General features: G+C 50.2%; 3 protein-coding genes across 5 annotated transcripts in view; 1 reads left to right on the top strand and 2 right to left on the bottom strand.

Moving 5' to 3' along the window:
• MORN3 (MORN repeat containing 3) overlaps positions 1-10,559 on the top strand; it is a 26,795-nt gene extending 16,236 nt beyond the window's left edge. Inside the window, exons 3-7 of one of the 3 annotated variants that reach the window (XM_017544281.2) lie at positions 2,884-3,041; positions 7,287-7,446; positions 9,024-9,208; positions 9,472-9,562; positions 10,299-10,370. In XM_017544281.2, the coding sequence (XP_017399770.1) occupies positions 2,884-3,041; positions 7,287-7,446; positions 9,024-9,208; positions 9,472-9,549 (581 nt within the window). In that variant the 3' untranslated portion in view covers positions 9,550-9,562; positions 10,299-10,370. Of the gene's footprint in view, positions 1-2,883; positions 3,042-7,286; positions 7,447-9,023; positions 9,209-9,471; positions 9,563-10,298 lie in introns of those variants that run through there. The other 2 variants (XM_037744196.1, XM_037744197.1) reach the window with 2 other exon arrangements.
• LOC119473581 (ATP synthase subunit f, mitochondrial-like) overlaps positions 1-22,042 on the bottom strand; it is a 23,917-nt gene extending 1,875 nt beyond the window's left edge. Inside the window, exons 1-3 of the mRNA XM_037744198.1 lie at positions 22,038-22,042; positions 7,077-7,083; positions 5,979-5,984 (exon numbers count right to left, since the gene is read on the bottom strand). The gene's annotated coding sequence lies outside the window, so the exon portion shown is untranslated. The remainder of the gene's footprint in view (positions 1-5,978; positions 5,985-7,076; positions 7,084-22,037) is intronic.
• Positions 20,849-22,088, bottom strand: part of ORAI1 (ORAI calcium release-activated calcium modulator 1) — a 19,535-nt gene continuing 18,295 nt past the window's right edge. Inside the window, exon 2 of the mRNA XM_017544280.2 lies at positions 20,849-21,844. Within this exon, the coding sequence (XP_017399769.1) occupies positions 21,242-21,844 (603 nt within the window). The 3' untranslated portion in view covers positions 20,849-21,241. The remainder of the gene's footprint in view (positions 21,845-22,088) is intronic.

Raw genomic sequence — 22,088 nt, 5'->3', positions numbered from 1 at the left:
TTCTCCTGCCTCAGCCTCCAGAGCAGCTGGGATTACAGGAGCACGACACCACACCAAGCTAATTTTTGTATTTCTAGTAGAGATAGGGTTTTTCCATGTTGGTCAGGCTGGTCTTGAACTCCTGACCTCAGGCGATCCGCCCACCTTGGCCTACCAAAGTGCTGGGATTACAGGCGTGAGCCACTGCACCCAGCCCCTATAAGATATTCTTACTCCCGGCGGGATGTGGTAGCTCACACCTGTAATCCAAGCACTTTGGAGGCCAAGGTGGGCGGATCACCTAAGGTCAGGAGTTCAAGACCAGCCTGACCAACATCGTGAAACCCTGTCTTAATAAATAAATAAATAAAGATATTCTTACTCCCATTTTACAGATGGGGAATCTGAGACTCAGAGAGACCCAAATAATTAAGTGATTTGGTCAAGGTCACAAAGCTCAGAGGGATAATGTTGAATTTGTTCCTCAGTTACCAAGGACCAAGATGTTAATTGGACCATACAGGTACTCCACAAATATTTTATTCACCCCTCCGTTAAAGATGTATTTTTTTCTTTTTTATTTTATTTTTTATTTAATTTTTTTCTTTTTTTTTTTAAGATGGGGTTTTACCATGATGGCCAGGCTTGTCTTGAAATCCTGACCTCAGGTGATCCACCCACCTCAGCCTCCCAAATTGCTAGGATTACAGGCGTGAGCCACCATGCCCGGCCAAGATGTATTTTTTTAAAATTAATTAATTTATTAATTTATTTTAAAGACAGGGTTTCACCATGTTGGTCAGGCTGGTTTTGAACTCCCAACCTCAGGTGATCCACCTGCCTTGGCCTCCAAAGTGCTTGGCGTGAGCCACCACAGCCGGCCCCGTTAAAGATGTATTAAGCTGGGTACAGTGGTGTGTGCATGTAGTTCCAGCTCCTCGAGAGACTCAGAAGGGAGAATCTCTTGAGCTCAAGGGTTCAAGACTGGCTGGGCACAGTGGCTTATGCCTGTAATCCCAGCACTTTGGGAGGCAAAGGTGGGCAGATCACTTGAGGTCAGAAGTTCAAGACCAGTCTGGCCAACATGGTGCAACCCCATCTCTACTAAAAATACAAAAAAATTAGCCAGGTGTGGCGGCATGTGCTGTAATCCCAGCTACTCGGGAGGCTGGGGCAGGGGAAGTGCTTGAACCAGGGGGGTGGAGGTTGCAGTGAGCTGAGATCCTGCCACTGGTGGTAGCCTGGGTGACAGAGCGAGACTCTGTCTCAAAAAAAAAAAAGGTCAAGACAAGCCTGGGCAATATAGCAAGACCTCATCTCTAAAAAAAAAAAAAAAAAAAAAAAAAAGGGCTGTGGCTGTGGCACACGCCTATAATCCCAGCACTTCTGGGAGGCTGAGGTGGGCGGATCACAAGGTCAAGAGATCAAGACCATCCTGGCCAACATGGTGAAACCCCATCTCTACTAAAAATACAAAAATTAGCTGGGCGTGGTGGCATGCGCCTGTGGTCCCAGCTACTCGGGAGGCTGAGGCGGAAGAATTGCTTGAACCCAGGAGGCAGAGGTTGCAGTGAGCCGAGATTGCACCACTGCACTCCAGCCTGGCGACAGAGCAAGACTCCGTCTCAAGAAGGAAAAAAAAAAAAGAAAGGCCAGGTATGGTGCCTCATGCCTATAATCCCAATACTTTGGGAGGCCTAGGCAGGAGGACTGCTTGAGCCCAGAAGTTCGAGACCAGCCTGGGCAACATAGAAAGACTCCATCTCGCCGGGCGCGGTGGCTCACACCTGTAATCCCAACACTTTGGGAGGCCGAGGCAGGTGGATCACGAGGTCAAGAGATCGAGACCATCCTGGTCAACACGGTGAAACCCCGTCTCTACTAAAACTACAAAAAATTAGCTGGGCATGATGGCACGTGCCTGTAATCCCAGCTACTCAGGAGGCTGAGGCAGGAGAATTGCTTGAACCCAGGAGGCGGAGGTTGCGGTGAGCCGAGATCGCGCCATTGCACTCCAGCCTGGGTAACGAGAGCGAAACTCCGTCTCAAAAAAAAAAAAAAGAAAAAAGAAAGACTCCATCTCTACAGAACTTTTTAAATAAAATTAGCCAGGTGTAGTGGCATGCACCTGTGGTCTCAGCGACTCAGGAGGCTGAGGTGGAAGGATCATTTGATGGTGGAAGGCTGGGTGGTTGAGACTGCAGTGAGCTGTGCACTTCAGCAGAGGCGACACAGCCAGATCCTGCCTAAAAAAAAAAAGAAAAGAAAAGAAAAAGAAAGCAAAAAGCAAATTAACAGATATTAATCATCTACAACAGGCCAGGCAGGATTTCAGTGCAGAGAATGAAACAGACCAAAGTCTGTGCCTTCCCACAGCTCACATTCTCCTGGAAGAGACACACGTGAGACACTAAGCAACAAACAAGAGAATTACTCTGGCCGGGCACGGTGGCTCCTACCTGTAATCCCAGCACTGTGGGAGGCCAAGGCAGGCGTGTCACATGAGGTCAGGAGTTTGAGACCAGCCTGGCCAACATGGAACCCCATCTCTACTAAAAATACAGAATTATTTGTATTGGCACATGTTGGCACATGCCTGTAGTCCTACCTACTCTGGAGGCTGAAGCAGGAGAATCTCTTGATCCCTAGAGGCGGAGGTTGCAGTGAGCCAAGATTGTGCCACTGCACTCCAGCCTGGGCAACAAAGACACCATCTCAAAAAAAAAAAAAAAAAGAAATAGAACCTTCCTGGTCTTCTCCTGGGTACTGAGTGTCTGGGACGATGCACAGAGCCTGTCCCAGCTCTCAAGATTTGTCCAGTCGGGGGTCCCTGAGGCCCAGGCAGGCACAGCACCCCCACCCCAGGCGGCCATGATGCAGCGCTGCCCATCTGTGTGCCACCAGGGAAAGGAACACAAGTCTGGAAGAAGAACGGAGCCATCTATGAAGGGGACTGGAAGTTTGGGAAGCGAGATGGCTATGGCACCCTCAGCCTTCCTGATCAACAGACAGGAAAGTACAGGAGAGTCTACTCAGGCTGGTGGAAAGGTGATAAGAAATCGGTAAGCAGGACTGCCAGCCAGGCTGTGTGTGTGTGTGTGTGTGTGTGTGTGTGTGTGTGTGTGTGTGTGTGTAGGCGGAGCTGAGAGAGGCCTGGGAGAAAAGGGAGGGGAGGTCTACCGGGAGGAGGACAAGGTTGTGGTGCGTGTGGGAGAAGGAAGGGGTGGGGGAATTGCAAAGTTCCTCAGAATAAAACCCAGGAAACAGGAAGCAAGAGAAGGCCAGGGAGGAGCCCAAGAAACCCTGTGGTTGCTCGGAGCCAGCCAGGCTTGTGGGGAAGAAGTCGACTCCACCCTCTTCCCCCTGGTTTCCTGGCTTTCTTTTCCCTGGGCATCTCTTTCTGAGAATTCCCCTTCTGTTGGGCCCGAATAAAAGAGGAGGTAGGAAAAGTGGAAGCAAGAGGGCAGAGGATAAGAGAGTTGGATCCCAGGGGGCAGAAGCCAGCCAGAGGCGCCTGCTCAGCCCAGAAACACCCAAGCTGGGCACAGTGTCCCTCTACCTACTTCCACAAGTGTGGATGAATCCTCACCTTCAGCCCCGGGACACTAATAATAAACAGTATTGCAACTGAGCAACTACTATTGTGAGCCTGAAACACACGGGTAATACTTCAGTTAACTCTCACAGCAATGGCTCATCATCATATCATCACGCCCATTTTGCTGATAAGCAAACAGGCTTGGAGAGACGAGGTGTCTTGTAACCACCCAAGGGGTTCACCCTGCCCGCTGCCTAGACAGAGCCGATTCATCAAGACAGGGGAATTGCAATAAAGAAAGAGTAATTGCCGGGCGCGGTGGCTCACGCCTGTAACCCCAGCACTTTGGGAGGCCGAGGCGGGTAGATCACGAGGTCAAGAGATTGAGACCATCCTGGTCAACATGGTGAAACCCTGTCTCTACTAAAAATACAAAAAACATTAGCTGGGCATGGTGGCGCGTGCCTGTAATCCCAGCTACTCAGGAGGCTGAGGCAGGAGAATTGCCTGAACCCAGGAGGCGGAGGTTTCGGTGAACCAAGATCGCGCCATTGCACTCCAGCCTGGGTAGCAAGAGTGAAACTCCGTCTCAAAAAAAAAAAAGAAAGAGTAATTGACACAGAGGTGGCTGTGTGGGAGACCTGAGTTGTATTATTACTCAAATCAGTCTCCCCGAACATTCTGGCAGCAGAGTTTTTAAGGATAACTTGGTGGGTAGGGGGAAGACAGTGATCTGGTAGTGCTGATTGGTCAAAGATGAAATCACAGGGAGTCAAAGCTGTCTTCTTGCCCTGAGTCAGCTCCTGTGTGGGGGCCACAAGATCACCTAAGTCACTTTATTGATCCGGGTGGAGCCAGCTGATCCATCCAGTGTACAGTCTGCAAAATATCTCCAGCACTGATCTTAGGAGCAGTTTGGGGAGGGTCAGAATCTTGTAGCCTCCAGCTGCATGACTCCTAAACCAAAATTTCTAATCTTGTAGCAAATGTTAATCCTACAAAGGCAATCTAGTCCCAGGCAAGAAGGAGGTCTTTGGGAAAAGGCTGTTAATGTCTTTGTTTAAACTTTAAGTTTCTCCCAAAGTTAGTTCAGCTTAAGCTCAAGAATGAACAAGGATAGCTTGGAGGTTAGAACGAAGATGGAGTCGGTTAAGTTAGGTCTCTCTCGCTGTCTCAGTCATAATTTTGCAAAGGCAGTTTCAGTCTTTCCTGGAGTCACACAGCTAGCAAGTAGCCAGGGTTTCATGTTCTCTGCTCCCAAATTTATTGGCTAGTAGGAAGAGAAAGTCCCAAATAACCAGTTTACATAGAATATGGTGTTAGGAGAGTTGTTTTCACAGGGTGCTCACAGGAGAACCATTAAGCCCAGCCTAGGAAATTCAGGGCAGAATGCTAGACACAGTGGCTCACGCCTGTAATCCCAGCTCTTTGGGAGGCTGAGGCGGTTGGATCACTTGAGGTCAGGAGTTTGAGACTGGCCTGGCCAACATGGTGAAACCCCCATCTCTACTAAATAAAGATATGACAATAAAAAAAAAATAGCTGGGCACAGTAGTGCACACCTGTATTCCCAGCTTGGGAGACAGAGGCATGAGAATTGCTTGAACCTGGGAGGCAGAGATTGTAGTGAGCTGAGATCATGCCACTGCACGCCACTCTGGGCAACAGAACAAGACTCCATCTCTAAATAAATAATATTATGTAATAATAATAATTAGCTGGACATGGTGGTGCACATCTGTAGTCCCAACTTCTCAGAAGGCGGAGGCAGGAGGATTGTTTGATCTCAGAAGGCTGAAGCTGCAGTGAGCTATGGTGGTGCCACCACACTCCAGCCTGGACAACAGAGCAAGGCTTGTCTCAAAAAGAGGGAATTCAGGTCGGGCACGGTGATTCACGCCTGTGATCCCAGCACTTTGGGAGGTCAAGGTAGGAAGATCACCTGAGGTCAGGAGTTTAAGACCAGCCTGGCCAACATGGTGAAACCCCGTCTCTACTAAGAATACAAAAATTAGCCAGGTGTGGTGGTGGGCGCTTGTAATCCCAGTTACTCAGGAGGCTGAGGCAGGATAATGCTTAAACCTGGGCAGTGGAGGCTGCAGTGAGCCGAGAGAGCACCACTGCACTCCAACTTGGGTGACAGAGTGAGACTCTGTCTCAAAAAACAAAAGAGGGAATTCAGGGCAGGCTTCCTGTAGGAGGTGACACTAAAACATGTTAGGAATTAGCCAGGAAGAAAAAATGGGGAGGAGGATGGGAGGCAAAAAAATAGCAAAGGAAAGGAGATGTCAAACAGCAGTGTGTGTCTGCCCTGGGGCAGGAGTAAGGAAAAGGGTTGCCAGGGCCTTCGAGGACATGTGGGAAATGAGGATTTTGAGGAGTAGGCTTGGCTCCTCAATCCAGCCTCCTTGGGTATGATCTGCAAAAAGACCTTGTTTCCCTGTGGTTGGACACTAAGTACGGTGTTCTTTTTTTCTTTTCTTTTTTTTGAGACAGTCTCTCCCTCTGTCGCCCAGGCTGAAGTGCAATGGTGCGATCTTGGCTTACTGCAACTTCCATCTCCCCAGTTCAAGGGATTCTCCTGCCTCAGCCTCCTGAGTAGCTGGGATTACAGGCTCACACTACCACGCATGGCTGATTGTTGTATTTTTTGGTAGAGATCGGAGTTTCACCGTGTTGGGCAGGCTGGTCTCAAACTCCGGCCTCAGGTGATGCACCCGCCTCAGTCTCCCAAAGTGCTGGGATTACAGACTTGAGCCACCGAGCCTGGCTATGTATGGTGTTTCTGTTCATTTTTCTGGGTCAAAATAAGAGTGGGATGGGGGCAAGCATAATCCAATGGGCGATTTTTTAATTTTTATTTTTTGAGACAGTGTCTCACTCAGTCACCCAGGCTACAGTGCAGTGGTGGGGTCTCAGCTCACTGAAACCTCCATCTCCCCGGTATAAGCGATTCTCCTGCCTCAGCCTCCCGAGTTGCTGGGATTACAGGCCCTGGCCACCATGCCCAGCTAATTTTTCTATTTTTAGTAGAGACAGGTTTTCACCATGTTGGCCAGGCTGGTCTTGAACTCCTGACCTCAAGTGATCTGCCCACCTCAGCCTCCCAAAGTGAGCCTGTGAGCCACTGCACCCGTCCTAGATGGGCGATTTAAAGAATCCTCAGGTGCTGTAGGGGCTGCATGGTGCACGGTGGGATGGAGATGAGGGAGGAAGGGGTGCTCAGTGAGGAGGCAGATTAATGACCGGCTGCATGGAGGTGGCAGCAGAGGCACAGAGAGAAAGAGACAGCATGGAGAGATCCTTGAAGACACGATAGGCCAGGCTCGGTGGCTCACACCTCTAACCCCAGCACTTTGGGAGGCCAAGGAGGGTGGATCACTTGAAGTCTGGAGTTCCACACCAGCTTAGCCAGCATGGTGAAATCCTGTCTCTACTGAAAATACAAAACTTACCCAGGCGTGGTGGTGCCTGCTTGTAATACCAGCTACTTGGGAGGCTAAGGCAGGAGAATCGCTTGAACCCAGGAGGCAGAGGTTGCAGTGAGCTGAGATCACACCGCTGCACTCCAGCGTGGGCGACTGAGCAAGACGCTCTCTCAAAAAAAAAAGGCATGACCCTCTGCTAAGACGCGACCTCTGCTTGGACATAGGGCTGAGGAAGAAGAAGGAAGAAGCTGGGCTGTGTGGCTCTGGGGTGCCTGGAAAGACGATGGGCTTTCTTGGTGTGGGGGACGGCGCCCTGAGCAGGAACATCTTCGTGCTTTCAGGGTTATGGGATCCAGTTTTTCGGACCCAAGGAGTATTATGAGGGTGAGTGGTGTGGCAGCCAGCGCAGCGGGTGGGGCCGCATGTACTACAGCAACGGTGACATCTACGAGGGACAGTGGGAGAACGACAAGCCACACGGGGAGGGCATGCTGCGCCTAAGTGAGTGCCCCGCCCTCTCAGGGCCCGCCCACCCGACCACGCCCCTGGCAGCGAGCTGGTCACGTCCACCTGGTCCCACAGGGAAACACCACACCAGACAAAGCTCTTGCATCAGTTGGGACAAGAGAGGAAACGGACCCTATCCCTCCCCTCAGAGAGCTTGTACTTTCCTAGGGGAGCCTAACAATAAATAAATAACTAAGAATTTCTTGGGATCCTCATAATCATAGCCAACACTTCTATGCACTGGGCTCATTTAATCCTCACCACAGTCCCATAAGATAGTGATTTTAGGCCGGGCGTGGTGGCTCACGCCTGTAATCCCAGCACGTTGGGAGGCCAAGGCAGGCAGATACCTGATGTTGGGAGTTTGAGACCAGCCTGGCCAACATGGAGAAACCCCATCTCTACTAAAAAAAGTACAAAATTAGATGGCTGTGGTGGCACATGCCTGTAACCCCAGCTACTCAGGGCACTGAGGCAGGAGAATCACTTGAATCTGGGAGGCAGAGGTTGTGGTGAGCCAAGATCGTGTCATTGTACTCCAGCCTGGGTTGTAAGAGCGAAACTTCATCTCAAAATAATAATAATAATCATCATCATCATCATCATGAAATAAAAAAGATAGGTGCTCTTATCATCCCTTCTTTACAAATGGACTGAGACACGGAGCCGATGTCACTCACTCCAGGTCACACCGTCTGGGCTATTGGGTAAATGTGCTAACATTTCTCTTTAGGAAACAGGAAGGCCTGTTGGGAAATGATGACAGAATTTGGGGCAGGGCCTATTTAACTTGACTTATTGTTAGGGAATGCCTCCCTCAAGAAGGTGCGTTGGGTTTTTGTTTTTGTTTTTGAGACCAGGTGTCTCTCTGTCACTTAGGCTGGAGTGCAATGACACGATCTCAGCTCACTGCAACGTCTGACTCCCAGCTTCCAGCAATCTCCTGCCTCAGCCTCCCGAGTAGATGGAATTAGAGGCGTGTACCACCATGCCCATCTAATTTTTGTTTTTTTTTTTTTTTTGTATTTTTTTTAGTAGAGACAAGGTTTCATTCACCATGTTGGTCAGGCTGATCTCAAACTCCTGACCTCAAGTGATCCACCTGCCTCGGACTGCCAAAGTGCTGGGATTACAGGCGTGAGCCACCGTGCCTGGCCCAGAGGGTGCATTTGAATATTTGAAAGGAGACCCAAAGGAGGAGAAGTAGCTGGATTTTTTTTTTTTTTTTTGAGACCGGTCTCACTCTGTCACCCTGGCTGAAGTGCAGTGGGGCAATCTCAGCTCCCTGCAGCCTCAATTTCCTGAGCTCAAGCCATCCTCCCACCTCAGCCTCCTGAGTAGCTGGGACTATAGGTGCACACTACCATGCCCAGCTAATTTTTTAAAAATTGTTTTTGCAGAGATGGGGTCTCACTACGTTACTCAGGCTGGTATTGATCTGCTGGGTTTATAAGCCTCCCATCTTGGCCTCCCCATGTGTTGGGGTTGCATTGAGTTCTGTAAGAGCGACCCCCTGGGGGTCTAGCCTAGTTTGGCGTACCCCGAACCACACCTCCCTGTCCTTTCCCCAGAGAATGGGAACCGCTACGAGGGCTGCTGGGAGAGGGGCATGAAGAACGGACCCGGGCGTTTCTTCCATCTGGACCACGGACAGCTGTTTGAAGGCTTCTGGGTGGACAATATGCCCAAGTGCGGGACGATGATCGACTTTGGCCGTGACGAGGCCCCTGAGCCCACTCAGTTCCCCATTCCTGAGGTGGGCAGCCCTCCCCAGGGCTCTGTGGCCACACCCAGACAGAGAGAGGCCAGCACCCTAAGCCATGCCAGCCCAGACCTGCCAGGCCCAGCCCAGCCCAGACAGGGAACAGACAAGGTTTTGTTTTCAGTCAGGGCATCCCTGGCAAGGGAAGTGGCTCCTGATGATGCTGGCAGCATCCCACGGGGCAGGCAGCACCAGTCAAGGCTGGCAGCCTGGGTCCTCCATGTTCTCCAAACCAACCCCTCACTCTTTCCCTCCAGGTCAAAATCCTAGACCCTGATGGTGTGCTGGCAGAAGCCTTGGCCATGTTCAGGAAGACAGAGGAAGAAGGAGATTGATGCCAGGTGAGGGGTGGGCACACCTGCCATGCTCTTCCGTGGCTGAGGCTGCTCCAGGGCCTGGATAAATACACACATCTCCTGGGGTCTCCAAAGGGCTCAGGGTGGGGGCATGGGGGAGCAAGACCAGAGAGGGCAGTCTTCTTGCCTTCTATGTTCCAGGTGTGGTTTTTGGCTCTTCCTCTTCAAAACCCCTTTCGGCCAGGTGTGGTGGCTCACATCTGTAATCCCAACACCTTGGGAGGCCAAGGCAGGTGGATCACTTGAGGTCAGGAATTCGAGACCATCCTGGCCAACATGGTGAAACCCTGTCTCTACTGGTGGCAGGCGCCTGTAATCCCAGCTGCATGGGAGGCTGAGGCAGGAGAATTGCTTGAACCCGGGAGGCAGAGATTGCAGTGAGCCGAGATCGTGCCATTGCATGCTAGCCTGGGCGAGAGAGTGAGAGTCCATCTCAAAAAAAAAACAAAACCCAAAACTGATTTCACTGAAGACCAGTGCATACCAGTCCCGCCCAGAACCTTCTGTTTGTACCCTGGGCCGCATCACTGGGCTGGGCACGGGTTGGAAGGAGGTGGTTCTGAATGCCCTTGAGTAAGGCGGTTGGCCTCGGGCTTCCATTTCACATCTGTCCAGTGGGGCCTTGTCAAGTCCGAGCCCCTCCTGAGCAGGATGTGAGGGTTTGAGGAGATGCATTGGTACAGTGACTTTCAAATGGCAGCTCCACCATCCCCCTCTCTCCCCTGCAGAGAACACCAGCGCTTCAGGAGAAATTCAAATCCGTGTCACCCAGTCGCTCAGATCAGTGCAGCTCTGGCTGGTGGAATCAGCAGTGGCTCTGCAGGAACCTGGCACCCTCAGAGGACCCCTCACTCCCCCCAGCACTGGGTGGTTTCTTGCCAGTAGGAAGGCCAGTGCTTCTCTCCCAGGCTGGCCTTGGGACCCTCTCGCGGCCTTTATTTTCTGATCTCATCCTGCAGTGCGTAAGAATAAAGAACCAGGTGGTGTAAGCCTGGGCCTGTGGTGTGAGGATGGAGCATGCGAGGGGGCATGGGATGGGTTTCAGGTGGGAAAAGACCTCCCCTGGCTGGGCTGCCAGGGCTTAGCTTGTGGAGGAGCAAGGGCAGGTCTTAGTGGGCAGAATGAGCTGGGTGCAGTGGCTCATTCCTGCAATCCCAGCACTTTGGGAGGCCAAGGCAGGAGGGTCACTTGAGGCGGGGAATTCAAGACCAGCCTAGGCAACATAGCAGGATCCTGACTCTACAAAAAAAAAAAAAAATTTTTTTTAAAGATGGAATCTTGCTCTGTCATCAGGCTGGAGTGTTGTGGTGTGATCTTGGCTCATAGCAACATCTGCCTCCCGGGTTCAAACGATTCTCCTGCCTCAGTCTCCCGAATAGCTAAGACTACAGGTGAACGCCACCACATCCAGCTAATTTTTGTGTTTTTAGTAGAGACAGGGTTTCACCATGTTGGCCAGGATGGTCTTGATCTCTTGATCTTATGATCTGCCTGCCTCAGCCTCCCAAATGGTGGTATTACAGGCATGAGCCACTGCACCTGGCAGACAAAAAATTTTAAAAAATGTAAAAAAAAGGAAAAGAAAGGGCCGGGTGTGGTGGCTCATGCTTGTAATCCCAGCCCTGTGGGAAGTTGAGGCGGGCAGATCACACGGTCAAGAGATCGAGACCATCCTGTCCAACTGGTGAAACCCCATCTCTACTAAAAATACAAAAATTAGCTGGGCGTGGTGGCACGTGCCTGTAGTCCCAGCTACTTGGGAGGCTGAGGCAGGAGAATCGCTTGAACCGGGTAGGCGGAGGTTGCTGTGAGCTGACATCTTGTCACTGCACTCCAGCCTGGCGATAGAGCGATGAGACTCCATCTAAAGAAGGAAAAAAAGAAAAGAAAAAGCAAAAGAAATGGCAGGTGCCCTGTGAGATAACCCAAAGAGAACACCTGCATCCTGCCACCAAGATTTGAGATTAAAATTTCCTGACCACTTCTCAACCTAACACAGGACTCTCAACCTTAAAATCCCATGGAAACTTTAAAAAGCTGTGGAAGCCCAGGTCCCATGCCCAGAGATTCACATCTAATTCTTCTGGGGTGAAGCCTGAGCTTTCAGAAAGTTCCCTAGCAGATTTTTTTTTTTTTTTTTTTTTGAGACTAAGTCTGGCTCTGTCGCCCAGGCTGGAGTGCAGTGGCGTGATCTCAGCTCACTGCAACCTCCACCTCCTGGGTTCAAGTGATTCTCCTGCCTCAGCCTCCTGAGTAGCTGGGATTACAGGTGTGCACCACCACACCCGGCTAATTTTTGTATCTTTAGTAGAGATAGGGTTTTACCAGGTTGGTCAGGCTGGTCTCCAACTCCTGACCTTATGATCTGCCTGCCTCAGCCTTCCAAAAAGTGCTGGGATTACAGACGTGAGCCACCAAGCCCGGCCTTATTTATTTATTTATAGACGGAGTCTTGCTGTGTCGCCCAGGCTGGAGTGCAGTGCCGTGATCTCGGCTCACTGCAACCTCCACCTCCTGGGTTCAAATGATTCTCCTGCCTCAGCCTCCCAAGTAGCTGGGACTACAGGCACCTGCCATCATGCCTGGCTAATTTTTTGTATTTTTAGTAGAGATAGGGTTTCACTGAGTTAGCCAGGATGGTCTCGATCTCCTGACCTCATGATCCGCCCGTCTTGGGCTCCCACAGTGCTGGGATTACAGGCATGAGCCACCACGTCTGGCTATTATTTATTTTTTTGAGACAGAGTCTCATTGTCACCCAGGCTAGAGTGCAGTGGCATGATCTTGGTTCACTGCAACCTCCATCTCCTGGGTTCAAGCAATTCTCCTGCCTCAGCCTCCTGAGCAGCTGGGTTTACAGGCACCTACCACCATGCCCGGCTAATTTTTTGTATTTTTAGTAAAGATGGGGTTTCATCGTGTTGGACGGGCTGGTCTCAAACTCCTGACCTCAGGTGATCCACCTACTTACTCCTCCCAAAGTGCTGGGGTTATAGGCATGAGCCACCAGCCCCGGCCCCCAGGTGATTTTAACGTGGAGCTGGCTCTGGGAACTCTTGATTTACTGGCTGTGTGGCCTTGAGCAAGTGACCTCCATTGCCCCATCTATAGAATGGGACTCAGGAGAGCTCACAGGAGTCTTCTGAGGCTTTGATAACAGATGTCATCATGAATATAATGTATTGGGGTTAATTGTGGATCAGATACCAGGGAAGAGCAGGGCAACATTCCTGAGAGATCAGATGTTCTCTTGCATAATGGGCAGGTGAGCTCTGGATTCATACTGCCTGGGTGTGAATCTCGGAGCTGTGTGTTCTTGGGAACATCACCCCAACTCTGTTCTCCAGGTCTCCTCACTAGCAATATGGGGCATTAACAGTACTTGCCACCTGGGGTTACTGTGGTTAGTTACTGTGAGGGTGAGATAAGGTAGTGGTTTTAAACAGAGGGTATGATTTTGTCCTCCCTGATCCCACTCTTCCTTGGGGACATTTGGCAATGTCTGACATTTTTGTCATCACAACTGGCAGGAAGAAGGCTATTTATTGGCTTTGAGTGAGTAAAGGCCAGGGCTGCTTTTAAATGTGGTGCAATGTCACCATGCTACCAAAAAAAAAAAAAAAAAAAAAAAAAAAAAAGCCATTCAGCACTTGTAATGCCAGCTGCTCAGGAAGCTGAGGCAGGAGAATCACTTGAACCAGCCTCAAAGGTTACAGTGAGCCGAGATCATGCCACTGCACTCCAACCTGGGCAACAGAGCAAGACACCATCTCAAAAAAAAAGTTGAAGTTGAGAAAACCTGAAATACCATGATTCCAGCTAAGACCTCAGCAAGAAGCACACAGCACATAGTAAAGCCTCAATAAACACCACTGACTTTACTGAGGTTCTCTCTGACCCCTGTGTCATAAGTGGGGTGGCTTCACTCAGGGTGTGGTTCTTAGTCTGTACTTCTGGCACTGGAAAGCCCCATCTGGACACCTTAGGATGCTGAATCAATTGTAACTTCCAGATATGGAGCGCTCACTCTATTCCAGGCCCTGTGCTCACAGCTTTGCAGCAAGCTTTCTTTCCTGGGACTCCCAGACAATAGTGAGATGTCTTGCTATTATTAGTGCGATTTTAGAGAAGGAAACTGAGGTTCAGGGAGGATCACAAGTCATCAAGCTAGTACTGTGCTTAAACTTAGATCTAGCTGCTCTTTTTTTAAAAAAATTAATTCTTTTTTATTGTCAGGCTGCTGGTTAGCTCAGTTGGTGAGCTAACCAACCGCCCGACAGATCTAGCTGCTCTTAAGGCGCAGAAGAGTGTATATAAAGGGTTACCGTTTTTTAAGAAATAGTGGGAAGAGGGTGTACTGTTTATGTATAAAATGTCACTAGATTTGAACATAGTAAACTGGCAAAGATGGTTGTCTCTGGGGAGAGTTGGGGACTTGGGAACAGGAGCTGAAGAACAACTTCTCTCTGTTGTGTTTGGAACCAAATGAATGTATTATGTATTCAAAATGTAAGTCGAACTGCAGTTAAAGACTGTGCTCCTAGCCTGAGTCGCCTGGGTGTGAGAGTACCTGGGGTGCTTGTCAGAAACAGATTCCAAAGTCACACCCAGACCCACTTGAATCAGAATCCGCCACGGGCTTCGAAACCTGCGTTTGACAAGCCAGGCTGATGCGTCTTGAATCAAGGCTAGTTAAGGAAAGAGAACGCAAGACAACAGGATCCTAAGCCAGAAATGATTCCAGCTGGATCCCGAGTCTTTGCAGAAGTAGGAATACATAAAAAATGTCCAGGATGGCCGGGCGCGGTGGCTCACGCCTGTAATCCTAGCACTTTGGGAGGCCAAGGTGGGCGGATCACCTGAGATCAGGAGTGGGAAACCAGCCTGGCCAACATGGTAAAAGCCCATCGCGACTAAAAGTACAAAAATTAGCCGGGCATGGTGGCTCATGCCTGTAGTCTCAGCTACTCGGGAGTCTGAGGCAGGAGAATCACTTGAACCAGGGAGGTGGAGGTTGCAGTGAGCCAAAATCACACCACTGCACTCCAGCCTGGGTGACAGAGCGAGACTTGGTCTCAAAAAAAAAGACGTTCAGGACTTCTCTGGGGAGCAGTGGGGGTTCACACAGGGGTCCCTGCCCAGTCTTACTCGGTACCCTTCAGAAGTATGGATTAGGCCTGGCACAGTGGCTTATGCCTATAGTCCCAGCACTTTGGTAGGCCGAAGCAGGTGGATCCCATGAGGCCAGGAGTTCAAGACTAGCCTGGCCAACATGGTAAAACCTGGCCAACATGGTAAAACCTCCATCTCTATCAAAAAATACAAAAATTAGGCAGAGGCAGGAGAATCGCTTGAACCTGGGAGGCGGAGTTTGCAGTGAGCCGAGATGGCACCATTGCACTCCAGCCTGGGTGACAAGAGTGAAACTCCTCAAAAAAAATGTGTTTAAATTTTTCTTTTTTGAGGCAGGGTCTCTCTCGCCTAGGCTGGAGTCCAGTAGTACAATCAAGGCTCAGTGTAGCCTCTACCCCCCAGGCTCAAGTGATCCTCCCGCCTCTGCTTCCTGAGGAGCTGGGATTACAGGTGTATGCCACCACTTCCAGCTAATTTTTGTATTTTTTATAGAGACAGGGTTTCACCATGTTGCCCAAACTGGCCTTGAACTCCTGGATTCAAGTCATCCACCTGCCTCAGCTTCCTAAAGTGCTGGGATTACAGGCATGAGCATAACCACTTAATATATTAGGTCTCTGAGACAGACAGAAATCTCAAACTCAAAGGCCTAATGAGGCCAAGAAATTCACGAATGAAGCTGGCCTGGTGTGAGGCAAGAGGGTGTGGTGGGGACTGTGGAAAAAACAGGCCCTGGGAAAGAGGGTGGCTGCAGTGAAGCTGCTGCTCATGGTAAGAGCACCTCTGTAAGAAGGTGGCCCCATGTAGTTGGGGCTTCCAACACTTTTTTCTTTTTTTTTTTGAGACAGAGTATGACTCTGTCGCTGGGAGAGCAGAGTGCAATGGTGTGATCTCAGCTCACTGCAACCTCCACCTCCTGGGTTCAAGGCAGGATTCTCCTGCCTCAGCCTCACAAGTAGCTGCGATTACAGGCGCATGCCACCATGCCTAGCTAATTTTTGTATTTTTAGTGGAGATGGGGTTTCACCATGTTGTCAAGCTGGTCTCAAACTGCCGACCTCAGGTGATCCACCTGCCTCAGATTCCCATAATGCTGGGATTACAGGTGTGAGCCACCACTCCTGGCCCCAACATTTCAAGCAAAGCCAGAATCAGCGCAGGTAAGATATTTGTGAGGGCCTGGGCTCTGAGCCAGACTCTCCAGTTTCAAATCCTGGCAATTTACTTAACTTCCACGGGCATGAATTTTATCTTCTGCAAAATGGAGATAATAATAGTACCCACTATATAAGGGTACTGAGGGTTAAATGAGTTGATGCACAGTGCTTAGAATAGCAACTGCACATAATGATCGTGTGTGTGTGTGTGTGTGTGTGTGTGTGCGCTTGAGACAGAGTTTCGCTCTTGTCACCCAGGCTGGAGTGCAATGGCGTAATCTCAGCTCACTGCAAACTCTGCCTCCCAGGTTCAAGTGATTCTCCTGCCTTAGCCTCCCAAGTAGCTGGGATTACAGGCAAGCATCAACATACCTGGCCGATTTTATTTTTATTTATTTATTTATTTATTTTATTTTTTGAGATGCAGCCTCACTGTGTTGCCCAGGCTGGAGTGCAGTGGCACGAGCTTGGCTCACTCCAACTGCTGCCTCCCAGGTTCAAGCGATTATCCTGCCTCAGCCTCTCGAGTAGATGGGATTACAGGCATGTGCCATGATGCCCGGCTAATCTTTTTTTATTTTTAGTAGCTATGGGGTTTCACTGTGTTAGCCAGGATGGTCTCAGTCTCCTGAACTTGTGATCCGCCTGCCTCGGCCTCCCAAAGTGCTGGGATTACAGGCATGAGCCACGGCATCCAGCTGTTTTTTAAAGATGTCTTCCTCTGTCACCCAGGTTGGAGTGCTGTGGCATGATCTCAGCTCACTGAAACCTCCGTCTCCTGGATTCAATGATCCTCCTGCCTCAGCTTCCTGAGTAGCTGGGATTACAGGTGTGCACCACCATGCCTGGCTAATTTTTGTATTTTTAGTAGAGATGGGGTTTCGCCATGTTGGCCAGGTTGGTCTTGAACTCCTGACCTCAAGTGATCTGCCCACCTCGGCCTCCCCAAGTACTGAGATTACTGTTGTGAGTTGCTGCAACCAGCCAATATTCTTATGTTGTTATTTTTGAGACAGGGTCCCATTCTGTTACTCAGGCTGGAGTGCAATGGCATGATTACTGCTGACTACAGGGTTGACTTTCCAGGCTCATGCAGTCCTCCCACCTCAGCTTCTCAACTAGCTAGGACCACAGGTGCACCACCATCATGCCCAGGTAATCTTTGTGTTTTTCATAGAGATAGGGTCTCATCAAGTCACCCAGCCTGGTCTTGAACACCTGGGCTCAAGCGATCCTCCCATCTCAGCCTTCCTGTATTGTGATCACAGGTGTGAGTCACCATGCCCTGCTTATTTTATTATTTTAAATGAATCCTGATAAAAAATCTCACTAGATAATATTCCTGCCAAAATGCATAATCTAATAATAAGAAAACATCTGGGCCAGGCATGGTGGCTCATGCCTATAACCAGGTGGGAGGATCGATCTCTTGAGCTGGGAGTTTGAGAGCAGCCTGGGCATCAATCAGTCCTTGTCTCTACAAAAGGTGAAAAAAACTTAGCTGGGGCAACATGGCAAAACCCTGTCTCTACAAAAAATATGAAAATTAGCTGTGCACAGTTGTACGCACCTGTAGTCCTAGCTTTTTGGGAGGGGGTGAGAGGATTGCTTGAGCTCTGGAGGTCAGAGGTGTGGTGAGCTGTGATCATGTCATTGCACTCCAGTCTGGGTTACAGAGTAAGACCCTGTCTCTATAATAATAATACTAATAATTTTTAAAAAGAGAAAGGCTAGCCTAGGCGCTGTGGTTCACAAATGCAATCCCAGCACTTTGGGAGGTCAAGGTGGGAGTATCCCTTGAAGCCAGGAGTTCAAGACCAGCCTGGGCAAGAGAGAGACTCCGTTTCTACAAAAAATACAAACATTATCTAGGCATAGTGGCAGGTGCCTGTATTCCCAGCTACTCGGGAGGCTGAGGTGGAAGGATTGCTTGAGCCTAGGATGTTGAGGCTGCACTCTAGCCCAGGTGACAGAGCAAGTCCCTGTCTCAAACACCAACAAATAAACAAACAAATAAAAAACGCTAAGGAATTGCGAAATTAAAGGAGACTAAGGCTGGGTGCAGTGGCGTAAGCCTGTAATCCCGGCACTTTGGGAAGTAATCAGTGGTTCACCTGGCGAGTGGATCACCTGAGGTCAGGAACTCGAGACCAGCCTGGCCAACAGGGTGAAACACCATCTCTACTAAAAATATAAAAGTTAGCCAGGTGTGGTGGTGTACACCTGTAATCCCAGCTACTTGGGAGGATGGGGCAGGAGAATTACTTGAACCTGGGAGGCAGAGGTTGCAGTGAGCTGAAATCGGGCCACTGTACTCCAGCCATGCAACAAAGCGAGACTCTCTCTCAAAAAATAATAGTAATAGGCCAGGTGCAGTGGCTCATGCCTGTAATCCCAGCACTTTGGGAGGCCGAGGAAGGCGGATCATGAGGTCAGGAGATCAAGACGATCCTGGCCAAGGTGGTGAAATCCCTTTTCTACTAAAATGCAAAAATTTAGCCGGGTGTGGTGGCATGTGCCTGTAGTCCCAGCTACTCAGGAGGCTGAGGCAGGACAATCGCCTGAACTCGGAAGGCAGAGCTTGCAGTGAGCCAAGATCGGGCTACTGTACTCCAGCCTGGGCGACAGAGTGACACTCTGTCTCAAAAAAACCAAATAAATAAATAACATAAAATAAAAATAATAAAGGAGACTAAGTGACATCTCATTGTGATACACAATCCTGAAGTGGAAAAGGTGTTGCTAGAAGGGACATTGCTGGGACATTTGGGAAAACTGAACAGGAATGTTGTAACCCGTAACTGCATCAACATCAGGTTTCCTGGATTTGATCACTGGATTGTCATTATGTAGGGAAATGTCCTTAGTTTGAGGAGGAAGTACTTAGGCATGAAGGACCATAGGGGTAACTACAGCACACGGCTCAGGGAAGACAGACACATCCTCAGTCTGCAGTCTCAGTATCTGACTCTGGCAGCCTGCTAAGTGTTCTTTTCACTATCTACTTAGTGTCATATTTTCCACATTTTTATGCTTTTTATTGATTTTGCCATTTATGATGGTTCCCAGCTGGCTGCAGTGGCCCATGCCTATAAACCCACTGCTTTGGGAGGCTGAGGGGAGAGAATCGCTTGAGCTCAGGAGTTCAAGACCAGTTTGGGCAACATAGCAAGAACCCATCTCGACAAAACTTTTTCTTTTTTTTTTCACCGCAAAGTATTCTCAGGATCAGCAAAATTTAAAAAAAAAAAAAAAAAAATTAGCTGGGCATGGCTGACTGGGCACAGTGGCTCACGCCTATAATCCCAGCACTTTGGGAGGCCGAGGCAGTTGGATCACCTGAGGTCAGGAGTTCGAGACTAGCCTGGCCAACATGGTGAAACATCACCTCTACTAAAAATACAAACAATTAGCAGGGTGTGGTAGCGCGTGTGTGTAGTCCCGGCTACTTGGGAGGCTGAGACAGGAGAATCACTTGAACCTAGGAAGCAGAGGTTGCAGTGAGCTGAGATCGCACCATTGCACTCCAGCCTGGGCAACAAGAGTGAAACTCTGTCTCAAAAAAATGAATAAATAGCCGGGCATGACAGTATGTGCCTGTAGTCTCAGCTACTTGGGAGGTGGCATGACCAGAGCTCACAGAAGGATCACTTCAGCTCAGGAGTTGATGGTTACAGTGAGCTGTCGTCATGCCACTGCACTCCAGCCTGGGCGACAGAGGAAAACCCTGTCTCTACAATAAAATAGGCCGGAAGCATTGGCTGATGTCTGCAATCCCAGCCTTTGGGCAGATAACTTGAGGTCAGAAGTTCAAGACCAGCCTGGCCAACATGGCGAAACCCCCTCTCTACTAAAAGTACAAAATTTAGCTAGGCATGGTGGCGTACACCTGTGATTCCAGCTTCTCGGGAGGCTGAGGCAGAAGAATCACTTGAATCTGGGAAGAGGAGGTTGCATGTGAACGGAGAGTGTGCCACTGCTCTCCAGCCTGGGCAACAGAGTAAGACTTTCTAAAAAAAAATATATATATATATAAAAAAAAATATATATATATATATATATACACACACATACATATATATATATAAAATAAGTAAAATAAAGTAGAATAAAACAAAATTGTCCCCAAGTGTAATACTGGAATGCTAATATTCCTCAGTGCAGGAAGGTTATGATGGACGTCTATATGGAGAAAATGTGTGCGTCAGATACTTTGTTTTTTTTTTTTGAGATAAGAGTGTCGCTCAGTCACCCAGGCTGGAGTGTAGTGGTGCAATCTCAGCTCACTGCAACCTCTGCCTCCTGGGTTCAAGCCATTCTCCCGCCTCAGCCTCCCAAGTAGCTGAGATTACAGGGGCATGCCACCACACTTGGCTTTGTATTTTTAGTAGAGACGAGGTTTTACCATGTTGGTCAGGCTGGTCTTGAACTCCTAACCTCAGGTGATCTGCCAGCCTTGGCCTCCCAAAGTGTTGGGATTACAGATGTGAGCCACTGTGCCTGGCCTATTTTTATTTATTTTTTTGAGATGGAGTTTTACTTTTCTTGGCCAGGCTGGAGTGCAATGGTGTGCATCTCAGCTCACCGCAACCTCCACCTCCTGGTTTTAAGAGATTCTCCTGCCTCAGCCTTCCCCTCCCAAGAAGTTGGGATTACAGGCATGTGCCACAATGCCCAGCTAATTTTGTATTTTTAGTAGAGACAAGGTTTCTCCATGTTGGCTAGGCTGGTCTCAAACTCCTGACCTCAGGTGATCCACCCACCTTGGCCTCCCAAAGAGCTTGGGTTACAGGCGTGAGCCACCGCACCCTGCCCATGATGACTTTGTGGATCACGCCACTGCACTCCAGTCTGGGCAACAAGAGTGAAACTCCATCTCAGAAAAACAAAAACAAACAAGAATGTGTTTTAAGTTTGCCTAGAGGCTCACCTAACCAGGTTGAGGCATGATACCAGTAGCCCGGCCCAACAAACGCAAGACACAGGAAGCAGGTGTCCTTATGAGTATATTTATGTGTCACACGCACATGTTCACACTCAACGCTGGACGGGAGAGAGGCTGAGACGGACAGGACAGGAGGCACCCAGGTGGCACCGGCACAGGGGAGGAGAGGAGACACAGCGAGCCTGTGGCCCCACTTTGGCCCCCCACCGCCTTGTAACAGGAGGTGGACCCGGAGCTGGAAGAACAGGAAGTGCTTATTCTCCTAGAGGACAGTTTCAAAGTGCAGAAATTTCTCTTACAAAAAGGCTCTTCCCTCCACGCTCTGCCCCCTGCTGCAGCCCAGCCCCTTGCACAGGCTGTCCGTGAGGCTGGGGCAGGACAAGGTCATGGGGAAGGGCTAAGGGCAACGCGCTGGAATGGCCCCGACTGCAAGGGCCTAGGCATAGTGGCTGCCGGGCGTCAGGGGGTGGTCCCCTCTGTGATCCAGCTGGTCCTGTAAGCGGGCAAACTCCGCCAGCTCGTTGAGCTCCTGGAACTGTCGGTCCGTCTTATGGCTGACCAGTGAGCGGTAGAAGTGGACAGCGAAGACGATGAAGATCAGGCCGAAGGGCACCATGATGGTGGTGGACGCGATGGCGGCCGCCTGGCCTGGGGTGATGCCGCTGGTGCTGACGTTGGCGACCGCGCCACCGGTTGGGGGCTTGCTGGTGGGCCTCGGCTGGCCTGGCTGCCTCTTGAGGGGCAAGAACTTGACCCAGCAGAGCAGCACGACCTCAGCCAGGAAGAGCAGAGTGCCGATGACGGTGGAGAAGGCCCAGGCCAGCTCGATGTGGCGGTGCATGCGCTCGTGTGGCGACTCCTTGACCGAGTTGAGGTTGTGCACGTTGCTCACCGCCTCGATGTTGGGCAGGATGCAGGTGCTGATCATGAGCGCAAACAGGTGCACAGCCACCAACACCGTGGTGCAGGCGCTGAAGGCAATGAGTAGCCCTGGCGGGTAGTCGTGGTCAGCGTCCAGCTGCACCTCCACCATCGCCACCTGCGGGGAGACAGGCGGGATGAGTGCCAGTGGTCCCAGCCCACACCACACGCTCCAGTCCCGGCTCTCCTCCCTCCAGGCTCTGGGACCCTGGCCAGTCGCTTGGCCTCTCCAAGCCTCCGTTTTCACAGGGGATAGTAAGGCCTATGCACTTGGGCCTGAGAGCAGCAGAAAGTCCTAAAGAAACCAGGACCCAGGCCGGGCGCGGTGGCTCAAGCCTGTAATCCCAGCACTTTGGGAGGCC

The sequence above is a fragment of the Cebus imitator genome, unplaced genomic scaffold (assembly GCF_001604975.1).
Source record: "Cebus imitator isolate Cc_AM_T3 unplaced genomic scaffold, Cebus_imitator-1.0 Scaffold169, whole genome shotgun sequence".
Lineage (NCBI taxonomy): Eukaryota > Metazoa > Chordata > Mammalia > Primates > Cebidae > Cebus > Cebus imitator.
Note: the sequence above shows the minus strand (reverse complement) of the source record. Positions and strands in the feature narration are given on the sequence as shown.